The sequence below is a fragment of the Malurus melanocephalus genome, unplaced genomic scaffold (genome assembly GCF_030028575.1).
Source record: "Malurus melanocephalus ecotype Western Australia unplaced genomic scaffold, MMel_1.1 scaffold_161, whole genome shotgun sequence".
NCBI classification, from domain to species: domain Eukaryota; kingdom Metazoa; phylum Chordata; class Aves; order Passeriformes; family Maluridae; genus Malurus; species Malurus melanocephalus.
The window spans coordinates 188,529-208,237 of NW_026623393.1; the positions used below are offsets into that span (position 1 = coordinate 188,529).

A 19,709-nucleotide genomic window follows, 5' to 3' on the forward strand; every position below is an offset into this window, starting at 1 on the left:
ACTATTTACACCTGTCACATTATTCAGGGATCTGGCATTKACACTAGCATTTAACATTGTCCAGTAATCAGAATTCTCTTTTCAGTTGCTTGTAACTAAACACATGTGAAATGGGCATCAGAGAAGGATCCTGAAGGGAATTAATTMTTTTTCATTCTTCACAGAGTTGGGAAGTAAATAAAGCTTTAAAAGCCTCCACTAAATGCATATATAACAAATGCATGCTTAGTAACTAAATGCAGCAACAGGACTATGGCTGAGAGTGTATCTGATCATCGAAGTAAAGAGCTTTGTTGATGATCGTAAGAAGTGGTTTCAGGTTATATCAGTCAGCTTAATTAATTTCTTACCTTTTGACTTCTGTGCAATTTTAAAACTTCCTTTTTTTCTTAGTGCAATGTTTCTTTTGAGATACAACTCTTACRCTACACAGTCAATTCTGGTACTTTGGGAAACTTTTCTGTCAGTTATATTCACAGGTAGAGAAAACCAACTCAAGGAACAAATTAAGATATTTATTTTTTGTATTGTTACAAATTTGTGGGGTTTTTTTCCATTAAATGTATTTAACAGACAACCTATTTGCACTCAGGCCTTTCAGCATTTTAATACGCCAAAATATATACTTTTGGTGCCATATAAATTATGGTTAAAAATAATTCTTAAGGACATACTGAGGGGACAAGAACTTTAAGCAAAATAACTCAAGTTGAAATAGTCAATTCCCTTCAACAGTGGTTTCTATTTCACGAGATTATATTCTTTACACTAGCAAACTATATACAAACAATACCACAAAACTACTGTAAGTGCAAAAATGTAAAAAATATACACAAACATATACACAAATTGCCGTGTTTCTGTTTGAGCTACCTTACARTTAAGAAATCCAGTACAAATGCATGATTTGTATTTATGTATTTGACTTGTAAGTATCTATTTGTAAACAAGTTTCAGCATGTAGAGCAACTTAAAACAGTTGTCAGAAGCTTAAATCATGAGGCCTGGAGACTGAAGAACTGTGCACACTGGGATCCAAACTGACATACATACCCGCACATTTTCTGACTTCTATTGTAGGGGGCATTTAGGGTATTAAAAGATTTAGAAGTAGTTATCTACTCTAAACAAATTCTTGGATTTCATTGCTTTACAAAATGCATACATTTCAATATTTAAAGGAAAATCAGTATCACACTTGCAGGTGTACAGATGATGTTTGGTGAGTGTCTTGCTCATAACTATTGAATAGCATTTTGTTTATTAAGAAGTCTTTCTTGGCAACTCAATTAAGGAACAGTAAATGAAAGCAAGCAATGGCTGCTCACAATCAACCACTTAGTGAACAAACAAAAKTAGACACATCCCTTAAGCACAGATGAACTCACAGGGGACTATCCAGTGAGTCACTGATGATGCTGATCATTAGGCAAGTACACATAGGGTACACTGCACTGCTAAAAACCTGCAGGATTTAGAACAGAGAGTGGAAAGAAAATGGAAGCTGCCTTTGCATGGGTATGATGATGTGCTGCCCTCAGTCACTGCTAAGATTCCTAGGAAGAATGGTTTGTTTGTTTGTTTTACAAAAGATGACTGTTTTTCAGGTACTTCCGAGGCACTCATCGATGTATTATTTGAAATGCCTGGATATTTAAGAAAACCCAGGATGACAATTCTGTCTATCAGGATGGTGTTGGGATATGTAACAGGAATAGCAGTAGTAGTGTCAGAGTATTTGCAGAGAATTAAACATTGTCCACATCAGTTTACAGCCTCTACAAATCTGAAAACTGCCCCTATCTATAGCAACCAATTTCAGTGGAAAATTCAAGTACAACAATATTTTTGCTGATCTCCTCATGCTAACGGAGAATACAGTAATGTTATCCATAAGCTTACATTTCCAGGAAATATGTCCAGAGTCAAATCTCATTTTGTGTATTTTTTTAAGTGCTTGAAAACTCTTACAGTATTGAGCAGAGCATTTGATGAATCCCTTATCAAACATGATACATTTTGATTTAAAACACAAGCTGTGCCCTACAAGACATATTCTGCAAACTAGTCTTAATGTAAAGACTAGTTTGCTAAGTTTTGTGATTTTTTTAGGTTTTTTAAACATTTCAAACACTGCAACAATGCAGAATATACAACCAGAAATCAAAAAAATGTTTCCAAAATAAAATGCCGAAAATTTAGAATCAATTTCATTGAAAAGGCTCAATAAAGTGCAAACAGTGAATGAGAGCATTTACATAGTGAAAAGTGAAGTTTAATATATTTGTACAATCTGTATTACTGACAATGAGAGATACACCATAAAAAGGTTTTACCTTGACATCATGCCCTCATATAAAAATAYATTCTAACTGCCTTGCAGTACAAGCAGATCTTGACAGAACTGAAAAAGAAAAGAATACTGAAATGCCACCACTCCTTTTCAGCAGTGTCTGAAAGGAAAAAAAAACACGTAGATTTATTTTATTGCAGTGTACTCTAAGTGGATCAACTGGACTAGCTATTTACTAGTACTAGCTAATTACTAGTATAGTAAGTGCCAATGAAAAAAAATGCATTGTTACTTACTTGCATTGACTCACCATCACTTCACGAGAAGGCATTCATGAGTGCCACATTGCAAACATGGAACTCATTCCTGTGCAAAATGCTTGTGCTTTGAGCTTTCACTAATGCACAGCTCTCTAATTATTGAACAGAATTATGCACTGCAGCAAGTATTTTTATATCAGAAAATACTTTATGTTATTAAATCTGCAGGTATTTTTCCTCTCAAAAGCATCTCCTTCTGCTTGGAGCAAGTCATGTAACTGAAATAACCAGGCCTTAAAAGCGTACCACAACTTCAATGATTCCACTGAATTGAAACAAAACTTTATGATATCACCTGTCACCCAATGCAGGAACTTGTTTTTACCTGGAGCTTTGTTTTATGAAAAATAATAAAGCAGACTGCAGAAGTCTTCCCAACACAGGGGACATTTTCAAATAATCTGCTGCCCAGCCRGATTCTTTGGTGTTCAGGAATAGCTAATATAGTATCAGCATGAAMTAACAACAATTATTTTCCTTCATACACTCCTGTTTGTCCTGTAAGGCCCATCAGCAAAGTTTCTACTAGTGGGTATTAAACAAAGAGAGGGAAAAAACTGCCTCATCATTCTTTGAGACTGAAGTCTGATCAATAGCATCTGATGTCCCCTTTTCAATGGGGACCTTCCACAAGGCATATGGGCAGGATTTCCACTTATGACTAGCACAGAACTATGACACACTTACACAYTGGCTAGTCATTCAAAGTTTAATCTATTGAAATGCAAAAAGAGTATTTATCTATTCAAAAGAATCTTTACTTTTTGTTCTCCAGTTTTTGCTAATACAAGATAAAAGTTCATTATTGCACATCTATCATCAAGACTTTTAACTGCCCCAAAATGGTGCAATCCCAGGTCTTAACACTGCTCTGTGGAGACCCTGGTAAATGGTAAATAATGTCAGTACCAACTCTGATTTTTGAAGTTTTGCTTGTTTTTTTAAAACCTCTCACCCATTCCCAGTGTCAGTTAAATGACCCCAAATACTCACTGTCAAATAACTGATGACACACAATCTAAATTAAGAATACCTTGTGAGAGCAGCAATATGAACGTAAAATAAAAGCAGATTACTAAAATAAAGTCTGTATAGCCTTTTAACTATGAAATKATGAAAAAAATCATTTTTACTTATGATTTTTCATTCTTATAAAGAACTGTTGGCCACAATTATCATTAATTGTTTTCCTGAAGAGTATTTTTAGCATTGTAATTAGTGTAACAGTAGACAAAAAAGTTTTTACATATAATGAGTTTAAATAAATTTAAGACACTTTTCTGTAGGATCATCATCTAATGATGCTCTTTTCAATAATTTGTGTAAGCTTCTAAACCACATAAAGGATAATGCACATTACATTTTATTCACACTATAAAAAAAGCACAATATACAGGCCATATCCTTTAAAGTGCAACACAACAGAACATTTCTGCAACATTCAGGTTCTTCATAAACCCACAAAAGTAGGTATTTAATATTTAGGAACAAATTCTGTTCATAGGTGTATTGACACTGAATCTAAACTCTGAATGGTTATCAAGCTTGTCCTTGCTGTAAGTGCCACGCTAAAGCAATGCTTATGACCACAAAACAGTATTATCTTATCTGCTTCCCTATTAGACAGCCCCATGTCTCATGTCCACAATGAAAGCTTTTATCCTTTAGTCAGTGAAGAGCATCTGCAGTGCCCTTTATTGAAGACAGTTCTTTGACTATGCTCAGTAAACCTCTTTAAAGTCCCCTTAGCTTCACCATACAGGCTACTGCTTCAGGTGTCAAATCTACCAAGAAAAATATGGTAAATGGAACAGAGCAAGCATGTCTCTCAGTTGGCAGCRCATGCTTCACTATGTTTGGCACTGTCTACCAAATGGATTGGTAACACACAGTATAAGCACGTACCAAATTGCTTTTCAATTCATAAATGTATTTGGTAGGATGTTTTGCTAGTAACAGTTGGAAAACCTCATTTGCTCCTGAGATGAGCATGACAAAACAAAGTGAGCTCCATCTAAAGCTGCCAACAGGACATTCATCTGCATTTCCAGCCTTGCTACCTGCCTGCTGWGCCAGAATTACAATCTCAATCCTCCCCAAGGCGCCACTTCTGAGACTCTTCTTGACGCACATCTGGCCTGATCTGGTTTCTCATTCCACCCAGAACATTTGAGGTTGCCTCTGTTGCAACAATGAAAGGTTTCACCACAGTTGGTGGGATTTGGCGGAGGACTCCTCCTACTGCTCCAGTGACTCCTCTGTTCTCATGCTCACGAGCAGCAGTCTCATAGATGGTTTGGGCTGTGTCCGTAATCCCCTTCAAGAAAATAAAGGAAATCAGTTACACTGAAAAAGAAAAAGCAAGCTCTCCTACTTTTAAGGGAAATTTGAAACTGTTTGGCATTTTATTTCTTGGTGATTTGCACTATAACTGTAGTAAAATAGGACTGATATAAATATGATTTAGTTCTTCTAATAAGGCTTAAAATAGCACTCCTATGAACTTAGAGATGTAAATATTTCATGTAACTTCTGGTGGCACATCTTGTGCATAAGGGAAGAAGCCATGGGGCACTGTGAACTATTAAAAAATTACAGAATTCACTGGAAACTCAACTGACACCTTACTTCATAGATGCCTTATCAGGTGCAACTAACAAAATACAACACAAAATGCAATAAAAACAGGTCAGCATTCTAATTTATAATACACTGTCACAGTAGAAAAAGCTTTCATTTCTCTTAAATCTATCATTACACTTGAACTCTAACTACCTCAGAATTAACAGTAACTGCAAAGGTGTAGGGCAAAAAGGAAAGGATGGATGACATGGCACAGGAAATGAAGTTTACATGACTCAGAATAATTGTAGGCCATCATAACTGTAGGGCATACAAGTTCTGTTCACACTCATCTGCAAGATACCTCAGTTTATTTCTGCTTTTTCTACACAGGATTTCTAGTGGTTTAAGAWCACTGATGAAGACAGTCTTGTTCAAGACTTAATTCCCCTTCTTCACTTGGTCAGCCTAAACTAACACCTGTTATTTGCCATTTTAGGCAATAATTCTTACCTTTAGTTACCAACAATTCCTTATGCACTCACCTCTTTTACGACACTGTACGCTTTGGCTACACCCTCGCGCAGGTCGACTGGCTGATGAGCCAAACGATGGCGAGGGAACCGTTTGAGCTTTTTTGCTTCAATAAAGGTAGGCCCTGGTGATACCATGTCATAAGCAGTTTCTGCAGCTGCCTACACATCAGGAGCAAATGCAAAATACTTAAATATTATAGCACCTGATCAGAAATTTAAATTACTAATAGGGTGATGTCATTGAAACAATTCTTATTCCACAAATAACGTTCATTTACATCAGATTAAAGTTTCATACAAGAATTTCTGGAATGTGCAGCTCTAACTATACATTAATTCCATAATGAAAGAATGAATGCTGTAGGTTTGAGTCAGGTTTTCTCCCCTCCTAATTGTTGTCTCTTCAAAGGCATCCTCTATACTGCATAAAATGCTCAAGATGGAAACTGAACACTTGATCAATGGTACATATTTCTAAGAAACACACAAGCACATATATAGTCCCACTTGTCACTAATACCACTGTTTTTTTGACGATATACATTCAAGCTTAGCCACATATCCTATTTTTGCAAAATTAGGTGGTAAAAGTGTCTTTTCATTGTATTTTCATATTTTTATATTAAGAAATATTAATTTATTAACACTTTCATCCAAGATAACATTAGGGTTAAATCCAGTAAACTTCATAGACTTTGTGCAGCTCTACAGAATTAGTACTGGTTTGGGGGATTTTTTGTTTGGTGGTTTTGTGTGCTTGTAGTTATTTTTTTTTTAATAAGCACAGATAAGCTGACATTATAAAAAAAAAGATAAGAATTCRCTACTGGATAATACACATGCATGAAGAACCCATCTTTCTCATTATCAGTGACTTTTTAGTGAAGCTGAAAATTTTCCTATTAAACTGTACATCGTAATAGGTTAAAGACATTAAGAAACAAGCAGCAGCTTGGATGTTCAGCAGTATTTTAACACCATTTTCTAGCCATTGCATTTGATGCTAGAGTTCTCACCTCACAGACTGCTGCAAACGTTGCCCAGTCTCTGCTCTCCTATTTATACAGCTGGCTTTTTTTTTTTTTTTTTAATACATGCTCACAACCTTAAATCTATAGCAGTAAAGTATTAGCTGAATATAGAGCACCTACTGGCCATTTTACATCTAACTTCAGGAGTAACACWCTATACCTGTATAGTCTGAACCATTCTGTTTGTTAGCTCCAGCGCTGCCATTGCAGTGGAAGTACCAAAAGAAGCTGCCCCTCTTTGGAAGCCTCTGACAATACGACCGTCCTTGCGGTACTGCTCTATTGGCAACCACACCAGGTCTTTCAGACCTTGCACTGAAAATGAAGACACAACACCATAGTCAGAAAGCTCTCTCAGATAAGCAGAATGCCTTGAAAGAAAGTGAAAACAAGAGCCAACAGTTGTTTGTAATGGTATTTTGAGGGGGGAGAGGTGTTGTTTGGTTTTTAAAGAAACACATTCATATGTAGCTGAATGGAAACAAGAATTAACTTACCTAACTGCACAAGAGAATGCATAGGCCCTACTCCTCCCAAAATTCCTGGTAGCTGGTTTTTCTTTATATCGTTAAGCCATTCACTGATGGCATAGGAGAACAATTTATCCACACCTAATAAACTAAAGTAAATAGAATTATTAATGTTTTTTTTGAACAAACAATTCCTAATAAYGTAAGTACATGCATTATTCATTGAAGTAAAAGATGTCATCTAAACAAAGGCAAAGCTTTTTCAAGTGTTGTCTTTTGTTGCTGTTGGCTAAGCCAAGCATTTCAAATGTATATGCTTCACAAAACAAACTCAAAACCATATAATCACATCCAGTTCAATAGGAAGTGAACATAAAACTAAAACTAAGACTTTATCACCAAGACTAGCACATACATTAAACACTGCTCTGAATTAGAAGTTCTTACTGAATTATATCTAATTGAAAAAAAAACTGAAATCAAGAAATATTTGTAAAGTCAAAAATCCTCTTGGCTTTTAGGGCATTTTAACAGAAAATTTGCTTTGCATTTGCTATGTTCAGTTATTCCCCATAAACTTGTTCAATATGCAATAGCAATATTGATCTACATTTTGGTAAACCTACCCRTGTCTGTAACAAAGTCTCTTCAGCTTTAATTCTGAGCAGTTCAACTGAGCAAGCCCAATAAGAATCCCAGCTAGTGTTCCCTGAAAGTGAAATATTTTGTTATCACATAAAATTCATATTMGAGCCGTACAACCTGTGAGAAATCATTTCATCATCTCAACTCTTAATTACAGGTATTCCATGTAAACATTCTCCCCCAGTCTCCCAAATGCTACTCTAACAGTCTACAAATAATGTTTACATGGAAACTCRCAAAATATGAAACTTGGCTTAACCTGCTACTCTAAGAAAAACATCTGGATACAAGAAGGCTTCTTCAGAAAAAGTAAATTATAWTAAATTACGTAAGCAGAGCTCTGGCTTTAGTATGTTCCAGTCATTGTAAAGCTACCATACTTCATGTTTTGATTTCTGACCGCTGGGCAAATTCAGTAAGTTGCTGCTTTCACTTTTCCATGTTTTCTTACTGATTTGCCATGACAAAGTACAAGTCTTGTTGTGCAAACAGGATTTCTTGATGTCTGGTTCTAAACTCACTGTGATAAAGAATGCATATTTTAACAAGAACCATGAGCATTTTTTTTTATCTGTAATAGATTCGGCCACTGAGGCCCATATGTTACTAGACAGCAATGAAAGGAAACAAGGAGAACAAACACCAGTATTTTATCCTGGCATTAAATGAGGAAAAAGAAATGCACAATTCTGACATCAGACAGAGGTATCATACTTTGAGGGGCACTGCAGCTACATACTGTATTTTCATGTCAATCATTGAGCTTATAAATGTRATATTCAAGTCCCATCCTGGGTTAATCATATGTAAGGGATACACCCCCTAGTTTTCCATTTAAGAGTGAAACRAAGTCAAGCTTTACTGAAACTAAGTGGAAAAAAAAAGTGCCCTATATCTGTCTTSATCACATCATTAATGAGTAGAAAGCATAAAAATATAGCTCCATTCATAGGGAGTAGGGAGGGGAAAGCAAAACAAACCACATCACATTTTTTTTCTATAGCATCAGCTTTATACACRAACCTGATCCATTGATACATGCTTGCCATGGTAATCAAGCCGTATTGGAACTTCTGAGGTAAAGCGAAATTCTCTGGGACATACAAAGAAAATATTATAGTAAGAAACATGAAAAGGAAATAATATCATTCTTCCAAAAGAAACTCATGGCTTTCCATCCTCCTGGAATAGGATGTCATATTCTTCTCTGCAAGCTATAAATCCCTTAGTTACTGTGTTAGTACTTCAGAATAAATGTACAAAATACAGTGGCAAACTCAGCTTTTCTTGGTTTATTCTCATCTAGTTCTAATTAGCATTTTGTAATAAATTTAACAACCCTGTAAATGTGCTACTAATCCTGCAAGTGAACATCTTTACAAAATTTTCTGTTAAAAAAATAATCCACAAAATTATGGGTCTTTGGGCAAAATTTAGTCCTGCAACTGGAACTTGATAAAAAATTCTGGTGGTAATGTATGTGGTGAAATAGAACCACAGCCTTGCTATTACAATTTAGCTCTACACTGCTTACCAAAGCACTCATCTATTGTTAGAGGCACTTATGATCTGAATGCACATGAAAAGCCTGCTGCATAACAAGCTACAATTTTCATAGCTTTAACTTATACAGTTTTGTGCACAGTAGTGTGCAAAAATTAATAAAAATCACTGGTAACCTCACAGTGATAGAAACAAATGTACTTGCTTTCCACAACCAGGCAATAAACAAACAAAAAAWTGCACCTTGCCCCAAAGTCTGAACAGTTTATCACCAAACTTWGTTAAAACATTCAGCACAATAGCTATGTGTCGCAGGAAATTTTGCAACAAGTTTACCTGAAAAATACTGGCTGATCACTGTATGATGCTGTTTCTTGTGAGAAATTATCATCATCTCCATTAACCACATCCATAGAATCAATGCTGCCATTTTCATTTGCTTGCTTGTGTGATGCAAAGGAAATGACTGGACTTGGTTCCTTAAGGCTGCTGACGTGCCTGGGCAAACTACACGTAACTTCAGCACCAGGAGACTTTTTAACTATGAAGAGAAGTTATACACAGTAAAGCGATTCATATTTGTCACAGTTCTAATGCTCATTAGTACAATTTAGTAGCAGAACAAAATTTAGAATCTCTCACTTATTAATAAAAGTTATTACATGCAGCTTATGTTGAGGTTTCATTAACTTAAGAGGTAATAAGGCTTCGTTACCTATGCATTTCAGCATGACATCTCAACAGAAATAGGTGAACTATAGCTGCTAAGAAATGCCCAAATACACTTACCAGCAGAAATATGCTTTCCAATAGATACTGCTTTTGCATCAGATAATGTAATTGATTAGAAGTACTGCTTTAACTGTATACATACCTTATTTAATACCTTTAGCATAAAATAGTATGTTTGTCTAATAGCTTGCAGTTGTCTAACACTGAAATCAATTTTATAAATAGGCAGCCCAAGATATTTTTTTTAATCTAATAACTCCCAACAGTATAAGACAGTCCTCCACTTTTCCAAAAACTCTTATTAAATATGCTCCAATTTTGGTTAAACGTTCCATACAATTAAGATTTCAGGTGTTGAAGACCTTTGTTCATATTTATAAAATAAAAAGTTTAAATACCTAAAACTTCTGAGTTGGAAAAAATCAGTCACTAATATTAGTGCTGAAACCCCAACACAAGTTTCTATACATACAAGATCCACATCTGAATTTATATACAAATTACAGGAGAAAGAAGTGGCACTTTTATGCTAGATTTTTTTTAGAAATATACCTTCAGGGTCTGGAGTAACTAAGAGTTCTACTTCTGTAGAAAGGCTAGTGAAAAAGTCCTTCAAGAAAAACAAGGCATCCTAATGGCAAAAAGGAAAATACAATCAGGTTAAAATAAATACAAAGACCCAGTTCTCTAAAACCATTACCTACTATTCCAGCTCTATTTGATAGGAAAAGAAACATATTTTTTTCTTTTTGCTGCTTTAACAGCAGAAACTACATAGAAATGTAGAACAGAAGCCAGGAAGACCCTCTTAACCACTGCACCCCACTCCATATAATAGGATTCCATGATCTATCTAGMTCTGTCTTAAAAACTCAGGGTTATTTTCATATTTTGCTCTCATTTTGGAGACTGTTCCARAATCCAGCTGTTTTAATGGCTATAAGCTTTTCTCTGATTTGCAGTAGAAGGTATCTAACCATTGTTTATATTCTTTAATACTTTCAAAGTCAATCAAATCATTATAAATCAGGTTTCATCACTGCTTCATTAGAAGTCATTAATATCTATGGTATTAATGTCTTAACAATGTCTTAAAGTTATTAGATTGCAGTTTCTTTTTCAGACAGATACATCACACTGGTGCCTTATTCATTCTGTCATTGATGACAACTGGACTTTCTTTTCTATTTTTGCTTCTAACTAATAAGAATGACAGCTTAAGTAGTACTAACAAGTACTATTATATTTCTAATATAACTGCATGCAGGCAGCCCTGTGCTTCTAAAAGGGCTGTGGTTAATTTCACAGATGTTGTAAAGGTGAATTCTGTTTATGGTACAAAAGATAAAAGATTTTTAAAAAGTAACCAATAGGGAACACATTTCCTCCCTAGATGGCAGTATTTCTAGGCTTTTTTTTCTACATGAAGCTATTGCAAACTAGATGGAGTTCAATTTTGCTAGCAGCAAAATGAAAACCTGGTCTCTAATGTATGTTGAAAGAAAGAAAAGGTAGGTACAGAAATGTGAATTATGCTCCTAAGAAACTCATACCTCACACATCTCTCTGAAGATGACAAATTAAGGAAGAAATGCCTTAACAAAAACTAATAACTGCACTTTACATTTGCCAGCACAAACATATATAGCTCTCACTGGTTTAGAAAAAAAACCCCACATGTTCCTTGAATATATCAAAAATATCTTGCTCAAAAGCCTGCTAGAGAAAGTAAAACAATTTGTGCTCTTCCTGCTACTTCAGCTGATAGCAAGATAAAGCCTTCAAGAAGAATTTCTCAAGTGTTAAGTGCCCTTGACTAAGATGTTGTGAACCATTTCTTGATTTATGAATAACCTTTTTCAATTAAAAACAATTAAGTCATCATGAACAAACAAAACCAGATCACTGAAGAATAAGTATGCTCTTTTTAAAAGCCAATGATTCCAAATTGAGATTATCAGAAGTTTCAGGAGGAAAACTTATTGAGAAAACAGCTTTGTCTAAAGATGTTCCTATTTTTTTAACAAAAAAATCTTGTCTTGGTAATAGCTGAAGCAGAAGGCAAGTTCTAGCATAGACATAAATGGAACAACAGAGATTTAAAGATTAAATTTAAAGGCATCACACCGAGAATTGTAAAACATCAATTATGTATGATGGCTAAAAGTATCTGGATAAAAGAAACCCCAGGTATTATTAAATAAATGAAAAATTATTTTATTTTTTGCACTGCCACAACCAACCTGGTCAATATTGAGGCGAAGYGGCATTAGTGAAACACGTAAACAACATTCCTGTGGGGATCTTCCAGACTCTGGACGGACATGTAACGCTTTAACTGTTAACTGAAAAAAAAAACAGTAAGATAAATAAAAGTACTAACATTCACAATTATTAAATCCCAGAACACCAGCTAGAAAAAACACTTATACAAAACCTCAGTACTAAAAGGATTCCATTTAGCAATTACAGTATTGAATAAAAACTTACTCTGAATGTTATAAAAAAAAGTTAAAAGAAACATCCCAAAAATTAATAAATCCTTTATAGAACAAGTAAGACTAATGTATACCATAAAAACATAAATCTTCACGTGCAGTGAAAAGTCTCATCACTGATATAAGCAGACATTTGTTCAAAACCGAATAGTGAAAGCTACCAAAATAGTCCTGCACATCTATTTTTTTATCTGACAGTCTCAAACCCAATAATACCTGAAATGCTAACACTCAAACTGACTTTTGAATTAGTTTTAATATAYGCAAAGAATCAAGCAAATAATTATCAACAAATTATATTACATCAGTGTCCCACAAACTCATGTTTCTGCTTCTGCAAGATTAATAAGTGTACATAGTCCCCACAATGACATTTCAGCCACTGGAATTGTAACCAATTAACTTATTTCATAGCTATACCATGTTTGAATGTGCTTTTCTGGGCATCTCCTTACTGCAGTAGAGATAGAGGAATTTATTCATTTGTGATGTAGCTAAGCGATCTCTGATCTCCAGGTCTTGCACAATAAAAACTTGTCGTGATACTGGCTGCTCCAAAAGACAGGATTCACCTTCTGCACCACCTGGAGGATACACCTCATGCTGGAATTTCACCTTTTAGAAAGGAAAGAAAACCAGCATAATCAGTTTCAGTGAAAAACAACATTTAACAGCAGAATACTTCTTTAAACAAAAAACACCCTGAAAACCACACCACACAAAAAAACTTTTAAAGCRGTCTACTGTTTTACGTGTATAGAAATAAGATTTATAAACACTATTCTACTAGCAATAGAACTCTTCCAATTTCTAGTTGTGTACATGTTTGTATTTTAGCATGCAAATTCAAGCCAAAATAGAGTCAGTATAAGATAAGGAATGAAATTCACTTTTTTGTAACATWGACCCAGCTTTTTCCTGTCAATTCTGACATCTTTCTCACTTCATGGTGAAGCCAATACCAGGCAATCTTGTAATTCTTGAATCCTGCACCTCCACCACTTAAGAAAAGAATGTTTCTTCCCTACCAACTGGCTTCTCAAGTGGCTTCTTGCAGTCTTGTTTCCTTCTTCTGCTGACTTCAGTCCATATAAATTTTAATTCAGTTCTTTTTTCAATTCTAAGTCAGCTTTGTTTGACCACCCCTTGATGCAGCTCTCATTTCCAGCCGTGGTGACCTACAAACCACCCTCTCTCCCCCCAGATGCCGCTGCATCCCGGCCGGCAGTAGAAGGCCACCGAGCGCACACARCAAGCGCAGCAGCGGCCTCTGCCGGCCCAGCGCCGAGTGCCAAAGAAACACCCTTTGTGACACCTTTTATTCTCCTTCATTCCTTCAAACATTACTATCAAGCCTTCTACGAAGTTAGGGGTACAGGTAGGGGGAAAAAAACCTTTATACCATCTCAGTGCTAAAACCAACTCTCATTAAATATCTGMAAATTAGGAGATGGCTAAAATTCTACATATGAAGTTTTCCAGATGGAATACTAAATGCTTCCTTTTCCCCTCTCTTTTATTGTAATCTCATGTTTTTTTCTAGAAAAGGGTACCTCAAGTATCACATATTTCTGCCATGCTTGAAGTGCTAAGGGGATAAACTTTYAGAAATGAATGTAGACTATAAAAGGCCTTAGTTTTTATGTAGGCCTTCCATGTTTATGGAAACATTTGATAAAATCTTACTTTTAAAAGATCCTGTTATCATTCCATTTAACATGAAATTTGATTAAGTCCTTGCCATATCGTTCACAGCACCAGAAACAAGCATCTAGGTCCTATTTAGAGCTAAGCACAGCCTTAAAAGCAACAGCAAGAWACTTATGCCTGAAGGGTGCTAAATATCTTAGGGGAAACACAGGAACAATGCTCAGATATAACTAGATATTATTACATATCTAGTTATCAAACTGATGCACTGAGTGTTCTGAGCAGATCTACATCTTGCTTATTTTGTTAGAACACTTAATTTCATAACAGGTGTATCTATTCAGAATGGAACTGAAGAGAGAAAAATACAACAGCAGTTGTAAAACTCGATTATAATAAACTGTAATACTGTAATGGATATCCTGCACCTTTAGAAACAAGTGTATTCAGCAAGTAAATACTGTGCTAATACTAACATTTTTTTGTTAAGAGAATTCTACATTCATCACCAAAGTGATTGCTTAGATGTAGATACTGTTGAAAGAAATAGTACTGAACTCTAATGGAAAGGTGTTATCAAAGGAGTATAACATGCAAAGATACTGATGCAGAGAGGGCCATGGCTGAAGCTGTTTTTGTCATTCACCTTGCTTAATTGTATTTCCATTAGGAAGTCTGGGTTCCTTCCTCTTCCCCCACATGCTGTATTCCGTCCATGCCTTGTTGGTGTATGAGAAGGAGAACTATGGGGACTTCTGGGGAAATAAAAAGGGAAAATACACTTTTGCAGACTAAAGCTTTTTCACTGTTAATATAAAACTAAACGCACTGGATACAACTTAGTGCTTTTTTAGCGATATTCAAAAAAACATTGAAATGGTGTTACTGTTAACCAAATAATTTATTTTTGTTCAAGTAATGCACACCTAAGCAGAATGCTAGATGTACATATCCCACCAAATTAACATTCATAAAATATTTCCTTAATTTTGGCTGCAATAATGTTACTCTTTAGTTTACAAGACAGCCTGTCAATCTGATCCTTATGCTCCTTAAATCCAGACCTCTTTAGAAAATATGACTTCTAATATTACCCTAAAACAAAATCCATCCTTCCATTGTCCCCAAAAAAACAGCAAAATCAAACCCAKTTTGTCCAGATTAAGATACAGGAGAAATACACTCTGATGTGTGGAGTCAAACTGAGTAAGATTATAAAACATCTTTAAGATCCCTTCCAACCCAAACCATTCTATGACTGATTCCTTGTGAGAAGGGAGCCAAGAAGCAAGCGAGACTTGAAATTGAACAGTAAGATTACTCCAAATGAAACCAAAATCAAGTATTTCTAAATTTTCTAATGCACATAATTAGATCAAACACTTACGAGAAACTTTTAGCTGGAGAGGTTGGTGGTGCAGTCCCAAAATCCCGTCCACCATAAAGATGCCAAATAAGAGAGATTTCCTTCACAACATAGCGTACCAGAGGAACAGGAAAATGAAGCGGAGCTTTGCTTGTGTCTGTTTTTTTTATAGGTTGGCTGAAATGATTATCCTTTATGATAATTGCATCATCAACCATTATTTTTATAACTGGCTCTTCCTCTTTTTCCTAATTTAAAAAAAAAGCATATAGCATTAAGAAAATGAAATCTGCTTTCTTTATTGAGATATCTAATTCTTTCCTATGAAAAGGAAAACTATTCTGTGCTTTCTTTTAAAGCTTATACAACATGATTGGTTCAGAAAAGTTTCTTCTAAAGACAAAAGCATATGAAAATAAAGTAGAAACTAAGATGTAGTTAAAAACAACAAAAAAAAACCCAAAACAAAACAAAACACTTCCCCACCCAAACTATAAACAAAACTAAGCACTATTTGAAAGCAAATAGACAACCACAGAAAAGCCCCAGGSTACCCTATTAGCACTTCTGGAAACATACAAGCTCAACTGTAACTCAGAAAATACAGCTTCTAATCAGGGACCCAGGAACTACTCCTATCTATTAAGAAGAGTACCACCGGAGAAACTATGAACATGAACACAATGTAGAGGACAAGCATTGATGTAAAGTGACATGCAAGCTTTTTTCTGAGGTTTGGCAAGGATCTTAGGTCCTTAGAAGCATTGAAAGCTTAGATTATGAGAGAAATGAACGAAAGATTAGAAGAAATGCAAAATCAGTGTTTTGATAAATCCTGGTTTTTGCTTAACACATTTTTTCCCTTAGTATACTATTACTGTAAGACAAAATGGCAATGATTAAACATGACTAAAATGTAGGAAAACTGACAATAGTTTAACGCAACATTCAGATCAGAGAACAATTACATACTACTGAGATATAGAAAAAACATATCTATTTGAAAATACTTGCACTCATTCCTAACAGTAACAATGCATTAATTCCTTTCAAGCAGAAAAATTATTTTACTGCTACTCTGTCACTGATAAAACCATCACTAAGCAATCACAGAAATCTATGAAATCTAATTTGTCCAGATTTTATATAGGCCTTTCTATAATTCAGTTTGTATATGGACTGTTTTAGCAATTTTCAAAGGATCTTACAGCAACAGCAACTTTAGGTGCAAAAAGAATGCAGAAATCATCACTTTCTGCTGGAACATCTCCCATGGCCTCATTTATCAGGTGGTGCGTAAAGGAAGCATAAGTGGGACTTGGCTCTTGTGAGACATTTCCACTTTCATCTGGAAACAGGAAGAGATCTGAGCAAGATGGCTCCTGAGTTTGAGATCTGTCATCCAAAACTCCTGGGAGTTGAAAGAGTGTGGAGAAAAAACATATTTCAGCGGAAAATTCGTTACAAAATACAAAAATTAAGCAAGAGYTAACTAATTTAACTATTATATCATATATAATATAACTATTATAACTAGTTAACTATTATATCAAGGAAATTTGCTTATTATATCCTGAATCATTCCTACTACAAGTAAAATACAATTCTCAAGTTTCTCATTCTGGTAGTAACAGCACAGCATCAGACACTTTCAGTACTACAGTGAYTGCTCACCCTCCACCACAGAAAAGTGGACCAGACATGATGGAAATAGTCATGGATTAGAAATCGATTTGCAGTACAAAATCCTTATCAAACYGAAACCTGAATTACACTGTAGCTAAGATAACAGAAGTCATAATCCTGTGATAGAACAAGGTAGTTGATTTTATCTGCTAAATGAAAAAATTCTTCATAGCTATAAGTTCTTCCTGTGACTCAGACTGTACCATCTTCCTGGACTACCCTCATACACAGAAGASAGGTCTTTGATTCCTTCACACTGCATTATGACATGTAAAACATACTCCCATACTAATTTATACTCCTACAGAATTTGGGGTCTTGACAGAGTCCCACAGTCAGATTTCTTCCCTGCTGTTAACAGTATCTGAGTAATAYGCATTTGACTAGAATTTCAAAGCACTTCTGCATTACGGTTACTTAAAGCAAGAATCTGTTCCATTGTTTGAAGACTTCAGGTATCCTAAGTATGTGCTCTCATTCTTATTGCACCATCTCTACATACACAAAACTTYCTTTCCAGAAAAGTTGTACTTTAGATATATTTAGGCCTTCAGAGGATTCTTACCATTAGACTCCTGCTTCATGGCAGAAGCAGTCTGTTGAGTCTCAATTTCTTCCATTGCATCACTCATCAAATCCCGTAAAATCTGCTGCTCTGATTCAGCGAGGCCTGGTCCATGGGAAGATGGTTGGCTAAAGGTCTCTACCTGTAGGAGAGGAACTATACATAGTTACATCTAAAGACAACAAATGTCAAGAAAGAATTTGCCAGAACAGCTTATTCACAGCTCTTAAACCGTGAAAAGAAACACCTTAACTTGTTAAATAGTCAAGTGAACTGAAGCACTAAGCTAGATGATTCATAAATTAGAACATTATGRTTCAGGGTATTTAGATCATCAGAATACTTGGACAGCTCATACATGGCCTGGAATTTTCTTCTTTAGGTAATAATAAAGTACAAGAGGTAAACAGCACAAAATATTTTAAAATATTTAGTGACCAAAGCAAAAAAAAAAAAAACCCAATACATTATTTTAACTCTGAAATACATTTTTAAATTAGATACAATGTGTTCATTTCTTTGCAGGAAAACTCATATTACTTGTAAATAGAATGCGAATTAAATTAAAATACATTACCAAGATGCAGAAAGTTAAGCAGAAAGTTGCTATCATTTTGCCATTCTTTACCTTCATTTTTGGCTTGCTAACTCCACGTTTAACTTCTGTCTTAGCAGGTGGATGTAAATCACCATAACTTGCAATATATTGTATGAGATTCATTAGCGCAGCACATGAATCAGAGCAGGTACGAATATGGATTACATCACTGGAACAGTGCAGCTCAAAACGTGGTTTAGTCTAAAGAGCAACAATGAAAAAACAAGAATACACTTTAATTACCCTAAAGTTCCATAAAAATAGCACATACCCATGTGCTYTTAAATTTTTTTACTTAACTAGTCAGAAAATGAGTTAAAAGTACAAATAAACTGTAATACCTTCCTTGATTTTTAAGTATAATAAAGTCAGTTTCAAATCACAATCTCTTATGAAGATTTTACATTTTATTTTGTTTGTGATTAAATACTTACTCTTTCTCCATCAGAATCAGATTTTACTGCTGTAATGGTTAGTTCCAGCAGTCCCATATCCATAACACGAACATAATCTGAAATAAGATAATTGAAAAAAAACTAAGGCAATAACAAACACTGTATATCTATAGTTACAAGACTGTAAAAACCAGCAGGAGCTGTAAAGGAATCTTCTTTTATCAAAGTCTTTTATAWCTCTGCATTTCTTTCTTTTATGAGCATAACTTTCAGAGGTCAAGTTTCAACTCCTCAAATCAAGAACTTGAATCTTTTCAATCCAATATGTCACTTCCACTACCACCATCGGTGTACAGTGTAATCTTTTAAGATATTTATCTTCATCCCATCTATGTGAGTTAGAGAAACCAAGGTGCACAGAAGCTGAATGACTAAACATTGTATCAGTTTTTTAACTGAAATAAACAATGAACAAGATGTTCATATTATACTAATCTATCAATGCCATGAAYAATTTATTTACCTCTTTTCTTATTTCAACGAAACAGGCATACCTTTACTGTGTCCCCTACTAGACATCTCTTGCCTGAGCTAAATACACACGTTTGTGGGCACAGGATTTCATTATTTCTCTAATTCATTTGTTAAATATTGATTCATATTCCTCAGTCCTTAAAGGCTCTCACTATTTGAAAGAAAGCAATCCAGTTGGTATGACTATTTTCAGAACCTAGAACTCGGTGCCCTATAGCACCTTTGAAGTTTAACTATTTAGAATACGTAGCTCTTTACGAAATACGAGATCTCTTTACAAAAAGTTCCATCTGTGAAACTCCAGATTTTTAAAAATATGCATTTT

At 35.0% G+C, this 19,709-nt stretch overlaps 1 protein-coding gene across 1 annotated transcript in view; it reads right to left on the minus strand.

Moving 5' to 3' along the window:
* Positions 1-494: 494 nt before the first annotated feature.
* Positions 495-19,709, minus strand: part of ATG2B (autophagy related 2B) — a 46,464-nt gene continuing 27,249 nt past the window's right edge. The window contains exons 27-42 of the mRNA XM_057371896.1: positions 18,890-18,966; positions 18,486-18,656; positions 17,858-17,999; positions 16,815-17,017; positions 15,628-15,854; positions 14,887-14,995; positions 13,011-13,205; positions 12,336-12,437; positions 10,645-10,723; positions 9,697-9,901; positions 8,881-8,950; positions 7,839-7,921; positions 7,240-7,361; positions 6,903-7,057; positions 5,721-5,870; positions 495-4,930 (exon numbers count right to left, since the gene is read on the minus strand). Of these exons, the coding sequence (XP_057227879.1) occupies positions 4,700-4,930; positions 5,721-5,870; positions 6,903-7,057; positions 7,240-7,361; positions 7,839-7,921; positions 8,881-8,950; positions 9,697-9,901; positions 10,645-10,723; positions 12,336-12,437; positions 13,011-13,205; positions 14,887-14,995; positions 15,628-15,854; positions 16,815-17,017; positions 17,858-17,999; positions 18,486-18,656; positions 18,890-18,966 (2,321 nt within the window). The 3' untranslated portion in view covers positions 495-4,699. The remainder of the gene's footprint in view (positions 4,931-5,720; positions 5,871-6,902; positions 7,058-7,239; positions 7,362-7,838; positions 7,922-8,880; positions 8,951-9,696; positions 9,902-10,644; positions 10,724-12,335; positions 12,438-13,010; positions 13,206-14,886; positions 14,996-15,627; positions 15,855-16,814; positions 17,018-17,857; positions 18,000-18,485; positions 18,657-18,889; positions 18,967-19,709) is intronic.